The sequence below is a fragment of the Kryptolebias marmoratus genome, linkage group LG7 (genome assembly GCF_001649575.2).
Source record: "Kryptolebias marmoratus isolate JLee-2015 linkage group LG7, ASM164957v2, whole genome shotgun sequence".
In the NCBI taxonomy this organism is placed as follows: domain Eukaryota; kingdom Metazoa; phylum Chordata; class Actinopteri; order Cyprinodontiformes; family Rivulidae; genus Kryptolebias; species Kryptolebias marmoratus.
In genome coordinates this window covers 3,686,380-3,695,890 of record NC_051436.1, presented here as the reverse complement: position 1 = coordinate 3,695,890, position 9,511 = coordinate 3,686,380, and the positions used below count along the sequence as shown (strand labels likewise).

At 44.1% G+C, this 9,511-nt stretch overlaps 1 protein-coding gene across 1 annotated transcript in view; it reads left to right on the top strand.

The window, feature by feature from the left end:
• fgf11a (fibroblast growth factor 11a) overlaps positions 1 to 9,511 on the top strand; it is a 49,124-nt gene that overhangs the window by 21,507 nt on the left and 18,106 nt on the right. The window contains exon 4 of the mRNA XM_017436046.2: positions 7,778 to 7,886. Coding sequence (XP_017291535.2) covers positions 7,778 to 7,886 — 109 coding nt within the window. The remainder of the gene's footprint in view (positions 1 to 7,777; positions 7,887 to 9,511) is intronic.

The window sequence follows — 9,511 nt, the reverse complement described above, 5'->3', positions numbered from 1 at the left end:
CCCCCCCCCCCCCCTTTATCACTTCCATCAGTATTGATTTTCCTAAAAGCCGAACGTCGACTCACGGTGAGAAAAAGATTGAAGGAGACGGAGAGGGAGGCAGTTTGTTGCAAGCGAGTCCCTCCTCTTTCTGTCACCGCGTCCTATGAGGGATGGAGCCGCCGGCGCTCTGGGGATGATTGATGGTCCCTGTAAATACGGCCATTACCATACGGGCTTTATCCTCGTTATTCACTGTCAGTTGGGGAGACGGCGAGCCCCCCCCCCAACCCCCGCCGTTTTGTTTTTTTTTACGCAGTTTACCGGAGCAGCGAAATACGACAAATACGAGCTCACGAGGTGCGTCCTCTGCTCGAGTCCAGTTTGATCTCTTTGATCGGACTGTAAGTAACTGAACGGTCGGAAACTTGTAGAATCCGAAGCGTTCGTGAATCAGAGGCTTCAGGCTCTCGCACGAGCGGCAAGAAAGACAATATTAGAGTCAGTGGAGAGTAAGAAGCTTATTAACTATGGCGGCAGGCTTTCTGCGCGTTAAGCGGCAGAAACCAAGCAGGATTTTTCCCACACTGCCGTGTTTGATAAGGAGAGTTATCCCGGAATGACCTTTGCCGATTGGCCGGCGAAGGAAGCTTTGAGGGCGATTCTCAGTCCGTACGTTCTCGCAGTTTTCTTGCGTTGTGCGGGAAGATTATCGTTTGAGGGCTCGAGCAGCAGGAGTAATTACTCCGGGATTTGTTTCCTCCTGTCAGACGGCACAAAGCGGCGTCTGTCGGTGCGTGGACCTGACTTACAGCCGGTGTCTCCGGTACAATACGACCGTTCGGCTCATCCTGGCAGCTGAGAGGCTGGGTGGGAAATCAGCCGCAGTTTCCCTCCCGGCACCGAGCATTCGTCGGGTTTCGCCTCGTTCTCGCCCAGAAAGGAAGTTTTGTTTACGTATTCGCCGAGCTCGGAGCAGAATTCTTTCAGCGCCGAACCCCGGTCGATAAATGCAGTTACAGATCCTCCGCGGCGTTTATGAGGAGGAAGATGAATGTGAGACTTTGTGGGGGGGGGAGCAACTTAACGTGTTTATCTACCTGAAGGAAGCGTTTCAGATGCTTGGTTATGTGTAATCTTCATAAAACGCTCAGACATCCAAGACCCCCTTATTTTTCCTGTTGCACAGATTTGAAATAAAACAAACAGGTTAAACAGCAAAAACCTGCAGCTGTTATTGGGAAAACACGAGCTCAGACAGACTTCGTGTCGTTTGTGGTTTTGTTTTTTTCTACGGGACGTTCAGTCGACGATGACGCCAGCTCTGACTCTTGAACTGTTCGAAATTCTCGTCTCTCGCCCAGTTTTGTCTCTGTCTCCGGTGTGGGACTTTCCTCTCACCCGAACTTCCATAGGATCCACTTTTATTCTACCTCAGATGTTTTTTTCTCCAGACCTGGGAGTTTTTTAAACGTTGTATCTCCTTCGTACAAAACGTCGCGGGGGACCGTCGGAGTCGGAGGATCTTTAGGATCCGACTCGGATCCGACAGCGGCAGTTCGTTCGAGGCTCAGTTTTCAGTTCGTCTTTCTGTCTGCCTCTCGCCGTCAGGGAGTGATAGACACAGGTGGGTGGTCGCCATGGTGACCACAAAGAGCCGCTGGCAGGATCTTTGTTCTGTTTGTACTTCTTACAGTCTGTGTGTTAAACCGAAGGTCGCTGGTTTGGATTATCGCCGAGTTTCTGTTGGTTCCGGTCGACGTTTCCACAGACATTTTCTAGTTTTTTTCTTCAATTAATCTTCCTGCTTCCCAAAAAGGATTTATAAAAAACCATCTGAAATTGTGACAAAAGTAACACCCAGCTGACCCGACAGACTTCTGACTGACTTTGCCTCCAACCAAAACGCCCAAACAGTTTTTGGAACTCCAAGGACCATAATTCATGGGTGTTGTTGCACATCTGGGGCTCCTCCAGGACTGACGGCTCCACTGCAGACTCTGACGGAACGGAGAGCATTTAGGAAGAAGCAGATGGAGGTGTAATAATCTGCATCAGCTTCCAGCCGTCTGACAGAAAGACGAATGGTCCGCCGCTCCTCCTCTACAGGTGGCCGGTCGGTCCGAGTCCTGCTGGGCCGAGCCGAGGACCTGTTGGAAGCTCGTTTAAACTCGTTTCCCTTCATCCCTCCTCCTCCTCTGACTGACAGGCTGTCAGTCAGCCGACTCTCCTGCTAATAGGAGCTTCCTCCCTTTTTCGCTGCGTCACTTCTTCAGAAAGAGCCAAAGTCAGGGCTTCCCTGCAGGCTGGGTCTGCAGGTTTCAGGAGGGGGGCAACGATAAAGGAACAGAAATGAGAAGCAAAAACGAGAACGAGGGGAAAAGGAAGATGAGGGAGAACTCACAGGAGGAAGAATAAAAATACATTTTAATGAACTTCACCAACAAAGGAAGAGAAACGAGAGAAAACACTGAAACAAGCAAACAAAACAAGGGTTTCTCAAACCTATTTGTCTGTCTGTTAGCAAAATATCTCATGGAAATCAAAATAACTACTGGAGTCAAACCAACTCAAGATGGCCGCCTTAAAAAACAGATTTGGCTGCAGCTCAGTCAACTTAAAAAACTAAAATTTGGTGTGGTAGTAGCTGAGAGTCATGGATTTCAACGAAACTCTCATACAGCTCATTAACTTTGGAAGTCACCCAAGTCAAGATGGCCGCCACAGCCTATCAGCCTCACATGAGAGGCTTTTCTTGACCTTTATTTGATTTAATTTGTCATTTGGACGTTGGGTTAGGGAAAAAATGACCAAGACGTTCGTTCTGTGTGTTTGTTTCATGAAGTACGGTGGCCCAGAAGTACAATCACTAAACCTGCCGGAGGAGGTAGGCGCCAGTGGGAAGCAAGAGACATCGCTGATTGGACGACGGCACCGTTTGGGTTTTGAACCTGAAGTTTTGTGATTTGTCCTGAGCATGTCCAGCGTCCCCTTGTGTGGATGTCCTGACTTAAAGCGTTTGGGTCACCGGTAACATTCATGTTTTCCAAAACGTGCTACAGGCGCCGTCGCCCAATCAGCGACGTCTCATGATCCCCACTGGAGTTTACCTCTTCCTGTAGGTTAATGTTGTTATGTTGTGAAGGCTCACCGTAATTTCAACATGGCAGACTCACCCAGCTGTCCAGCATCACTCATCGCAGATCCTTGCTCGCAGCAGCCAATCAGCATCCAGATTCAGGATATAAGGCTCCCCGTCCACGGCTCCTCCTGCTCGCCAGCCAAGTTTCGTCCTGCCGCCTCCCCCATCTCCACCCTCGCTTCCTCAAGCTCCTCTGGACTCCCCTTTCTTGTCCTCCACGCCACCACCAGGTCCGGGTCCCGGGGGATGACTACCCTAAACTCTCACCCTACGTCGATCATCCGAGCTCACAGCGGTTCTCTGCAAACTCGTCTTCTGCCGGGGTCCGAGCGCCAAAGACCTCTAGCCAATAAAACACTCCGTGTGAGTCTCTCCAGGTTGAAATGAAATTTGTCGTTGTTTTTAGTGGTTTGTTGATGTGGTTTGCACTTCAGGGCCACCGTAATGTAGTTCTTTGCTACGGTAAATGGGCTGGACTTCAACCTGTGCCCTGATTTACCCATCAACACACATCCACCGCATCTCTACAGAGCTAATCTGAACAAATCACTCTGTGGAGTCGAACCGGTGCTTTCAATCCCACCAATGGGCGTATTGGTCTGCTTGGACTGCTCTGACGCCTCACAGCTTATCACCTCCAGGGCTTCAGCCAAGTCCAACATCAGAACCCAGAGGTACAGACGGCAGAAATAACCTGAGCTGGAGCCCAGCTGCCGCCTGACGTCACTCAGCCGGAGGGTTCAGGGTGACCGGAACGGTTCTAAACTCTTAATATGCGAAATTAATCCCACTTCTTAATAAGGTCACTCCATAATTGGCATCGAATGTCTGTGGGATTAAGGAACAAATTCTTCTCCCCCCCTCCGTCCCCCGCATGCTCTCATGCTGTAAAACGTTTCCCTTAAATCCACTCGACGCTCCCGGGGTACCGCCTCGGCTGGTGCAGGCGTTAATTTGTTCTTGTCCGCCTGCAAGAGGAGAACAAGGAAACTCCTTAAAGAGACGATCCGGTCAACTTTGAGGTGATGTTCCGTCTGTTATCAGTCGTTGGTGCCATATCAGCCGAGACATCAGTCATAGAGGGCGGAGTCTTCGTCGAGGCGAGGCTATGGGTCAAACTGAACATTTTCATCGTTTTTCAGTCTTAGAAAACAACTCTCTCTGATTAAAGAACTCTATGTTAGCTAATATTAAACTCCGTCCATTTTGCTTGACATCATTTGTTCAGTTTGTTGCTGAACAGATGGATGTGTTCTGAGAACAGCCCCACTGAAACACATCGCTACATGCTGTTGGTGCCGAGGTTGCTGAAAGTCTCAGTCCGCCGGGACTTCAGCAAACCATCGAGGTTGATCAGAAGGACCGATCCGTCCAGCAGCCAACGGTCCATCTACGCTCAGCGCACGTACATTCAGGAAGTCACACAAAAGAGAGCAGCAACAAACTAGAGCTGGTCGGTTACTGACTCACAAGTCCAGGGTCCCTACGTGTCCCTACATGTCCCTACATGTCCCTACGTGTCCCTACGTGTCCCTACGTGTCCCTACGTGTCCTCCGGCAGACCACCAATAAGTCTGTGAGTTTGTGGACTGGCTGGAAAAACAGCCGAATCCTCAGAAACACTTCGGACACTTCAATGAGTGACTCAGATTAACCCGAGTCCGTAAAGTGAGCCGAATTTCCCACATCTACGACAAACTGAACCAACGGTGTTTCAATGGGAGTCAATGAGAGTTTGGGTGTGTGCACTCTGCGCTCTGGAAGGATTTTAAAGAAAACTGTTAGTCTTACAGCAGTGAGAGACACACCGGGTGAAAGAAGACAAAAATGTCTCCGTTTTGATGTATAAATTGTTTAAGAAGTAATATTTTTGTGAGAGTAAAGTGAGTTTGTTCACAACAAGTTTGGAACATTTAGACGCCTCAAAAAGGACAGTGTGTGACATCATCAGGCTAAGGTGAATATTATGTTGTAAAATCCTTAAAATAATCACAAAATCTGTTTAAAAGTTTAAAACTTAGGTTTGGAAGAGAAAATCCAGAGCTCAGATTCAATGGAAGTCAATGGGAGTTTGGTTGTGTGCTAACTCTGCGCTCTGGAAGAATTTTAAAGAAAATTGTAAGTCCTACAGCAGTGAGAGACACACCGGGAGAAAGAAGACAAAAATGTCTCAGTTTTGATGTATAAATTGTAAAAGAAAGAAGTGTTAAGTTTTTGTGAGTAAAACGAGTTTGTTTGCAAAAACTGTAAATTATTAGCTCGAAAGTTAGTGTGACATCATCAAAATCTGCGGTAAAATCCTCAAAAATCACAAAACTTAAATTGCAGACATTTAAACACAGTTCAGTTATGTAAAAAACACCATTTTATGACTCGCTTAAACTATAAATAATGATTTTACTGCAGTAGCTCTAATGAGAGTGATCGGTTTTCCTCACGTTTCTCCTGATTTTGTGACGTTTGAATTTTATTTACAGATTTTGACCTCGTCGTATGATTTTCCTGCTTCCCATCAAAGCTCTTTTAGAATCCAAGTTGCACCGTACGGGATAAAAAAACTGAAGAAAAATGGCCGAACTGTTCAGTGTGCTTTAATGTTTACGCACTGGCACCTTTAATGAATTAAAACATCATTTTTTCTTTTCGTATTTTTTCACTTTAGTGCACAATTCAGACTAAAATGCTGGTTGTTCACATTAATCCAGCAGCACGGAGCAGAAACAGGTTTACAGCAATATTTGTCCCTAAAATGGCTTCTTTTTAATGACTAAAACAATTAAAACAGTAAAAATAAATGAATGAAAACACGTAAGTTTAAAACAGACTTTATTCAAAGGAAATAAATGGACTTGTTTGTTTCGAATCATCGATTTCGGTGTACGTTTGGGGACAATTTAAATGCGAGTTTCTCTAATAGTATCTCGTCAAACCGAAGCCTCCCGTCTTGTGCGTCTTGGTCCTCATCCATATTTGATGCGATTCATTAAAAGTTGATTGTGGAAACTCTTCAGCGTTTCTGACATTCCTTCTGAGCCGCCATTTAGGCTCACTCAGCATTTCCGAGTGAAAGAATCCTCCTCCTCCTCCTCTTCGTCTGTCATGCGTGAGCGGCCCGGAGGAACAAAATGCAACACAAGGTTAGATGAAGATGGCGACTTATCTGTGGAGCAGCGCTGGAAGGAAAGGATTCTGCTGCCGTCACTAAAACTTACCGCAGGCAGACGAGCTTCGAAACGAGCCAGGAACCTAACAAACGTACGATTACGTCATAAACACATAAATAAAACAGAAGTAATTTAAAAAGCAACACAAATAAAAGCTCATTTTGCAGCTGTTGAAATTCAATAATTGATTTAAATTTAATTTTTAATTTTTAATTTAGACTTTTTTTTTTTTTTACATGTTTGGTGTTTTGGAATAATTGTGGGAATCTTTTTTCCCTCTGTCAGCAGTTAAAAGTGGGATAAAGTTAACAATATTTATTATTTTTCAAAGTGATGGTACGATTTGGAGCCAAACAAAGAAAAAGGATTGAGGAACAGGTGCCGTTTGTGTAGAATTAGCATCTTTGTTTGTCCAAATAAAAGCCAACAAAGAAAACATAAACAAAGGAAAGTAATCAGTACTTAATGAATAAAAGATTTAAGTTTAAAAGGAGAAATTATTTAGAGCAATACTGTTGAAAACTACATCTTTGAGGAAGCAGTGCTAGCTAAAACAAGCTACGTGTACAGAGTTAGCATTTCAGTTAGATATGCTAACAAATAATAAAATAAATTTATTTATTGCTTTTTATTGACAGTAAATAATTAGTATTTAAGTGTGAAATTATTTAGAGAGCAAGATTGTTTAAAAAGACAACTTTAAAGGAGCAGTGCTAGCTAAAACAAGCTAAGTGTGTAGAGTTAGCATCTTGGTTAGCCACATTTAAGCTGACAAACAGCAAATAAAAGGAAACTTTGTTGACAGTAATTACAATTTAAGTTTGAAATTATTTAGAGAGTAATAAAGTTCAGGAAGACATTTTAAGAAGCTAGCGCTAGCTAAAACAAGCTACGTGTGTAGAGTTAGCATCCAAGTTAGCCACATACAGGCTAACAAACAGCAGATAAAAGGAAGATTTCATACAATGTTGAAAGTAAATAATTAAAATTAAGTTGTTATACGATTTAAAACCCACAATAGGTGAAAGAACTGTTTTGAGGATCTAATTCTAGTTGTAAAAAGCTGTTTTTTTTGGCAAATTAGAAGCTAACAGTAAAGAGAAATTTAAAGCCGATGCTTTTAATGATTGGTAGTTTGAAGTGTCTAAAAATAAAACTCCTTTTTCAGGTTTTTTTCTGACTTGTTTCCTTATTCTCCCTAAAGAATAATGGAGCCCAAATGAAGCTCGACTTCCTGTGTCTTTTTCAAAGTGAAACTCGGGTCCCGCCAGTTCGTCCAAAGGCTGAAGACGAACCCGAGCCCCACGTGCTTTTTCCTGTTTGAATGTTTCACTGAGTAAATATTCTCTGGTTTAGTCTGTGCACGCTCCTTGCACGCTCCTAGGCCGACGTGCGCCTCGGTAAATGCCACCTGGCGTGTGTGTGTGTGTGTGTGTGTTGGTGGACGCTAACCGCTAACGCTTGTTGTTAACCCTCTGTTTGACCGGCAGAGCCGCAGCTGAAGGGAATCGTCTCCCGGCTCTACTGCAGACACGGCTTCTACCTCCAGATGCTGCCGGACGGCTCCATGGAAGGAACGAAGGACGAGAGCAGCTCCTTCTGTAAGTCAAAGACGTCCCTGTCTTTGTGCCAGGGGACGTTTGAAAAAAGGGGGACGCTTGGGCGAACGAGGACGTGGAAAACTTGGTTCCTTTTACCCGAATGTGATGAGATTCAGTCAACTGAACAGAGGAAAGACGTTTTGATAAATTTTAGTGAAGTTCTAGTATTTTGTCCATCTTTGTTCCACCTGTTCTGCTGCTGGACAGACAGGACAGGGCAGGACAGGACAGGACAGGACAGGACAGACAGGACAGGACAGGACAGGACAAGACAGGACAGATCAGGACAGGACAGGACAGGTGAGACATCAGGTTTATAAGACTTACGTCAACAGATGGACGCAAAACTTTCACCAAACCTTCAAATTTAATAATTTTAGCTGAACACACACCTAGCTTCCATTGTAATCCCCAGGGGAATCTTTCCCAAACAGAATTTTTCTCCCATGGGAATCTTTCCCAAAAAGAATATTTTTTTCCGGCAGAAGTCTTTCTCATCGAAGTCTTATCTAACTGTTAGCCCCATGGAAAAAGTTCCCTTACAAAATCTTTCACCAGTGGAAATCTTATCCTAACAGAATCTTTCTCTCATGAAAATCTTTTCCCTGTGGGAATCTTTCCCAAACACATATTTTTCATATCTTTCTCTGATGCAATTTCCTAAACAGAATCTTTTCCTCACAGAAATCTTACTTAAAAAGAGTCTTTTATCACAATGTAATCTTTCCTTAGCAAAATCATTCCCTCACAGGAATCTTTCTCAAACAGTCTTTCTGTAACAGAATATTTTTACCATGGTAATCTTTGTCTAACAAAGTCTTTCTCTCATTGGAATCTTTCCTAAACAGATTTTTTTTTCTAACAGAATCTTTCCTCACAGCAATCTTCCCCTAACAAATTATTTCCCCTTTGGGAATGTTTCCCCCACATGAATCTTTCCCTCACGGAATCTTTCCCCAACAAACAAATATTTCCTCTCCGGGATATTTCCCTTATTTCTCTAACAAAAGAAACTTAATTAATTGTTAACCTAATTAAACATTTCCTCCACTAGAATCTTTCCACAACAAACACAATTTGCCTCAGAGGAACATTTGCCTAAAATAATCTTTCTTTGATGGGAATCTTTCTCTAACAGAATCTTTCCCTCATTGGAACCACACTCACAAACAGTTCCAACATTGGATCAGTCCTGTATGGAGCTTTCTTGTATAAATGTTGTTTTTTTTTTAGGTTTTGCTGATATTTTATATACTATATTATATCATATTATCGTAGCATCGCGCTGCAGCCATCTTGTAACAGAAACATTTGAAACGTGTTTAAAGGCGGCGCGGTCCGACTTACTGCTGATGGAAAAACCTGCTTCGTCTCCAGAAACATCATCATCATCAGGACCTGCGCCGGGTCGAAGCCGGGTCGTCGCCTGGGTGATTACTGACTGAAATCGTTGTATCCCGGACTCCCCGGACTGCCCCCCAACCAGATCAATAATATATTATACAATAAACCTGATGTGGCAACACAGCAGTTTTTTTTTTCTGTCAAAACAACAGTTTAGGTGGAAAACATCTCGTCTGCACAATTTCAGATTTACAACCTACGGGGGAGGAGGACGGGGGGGG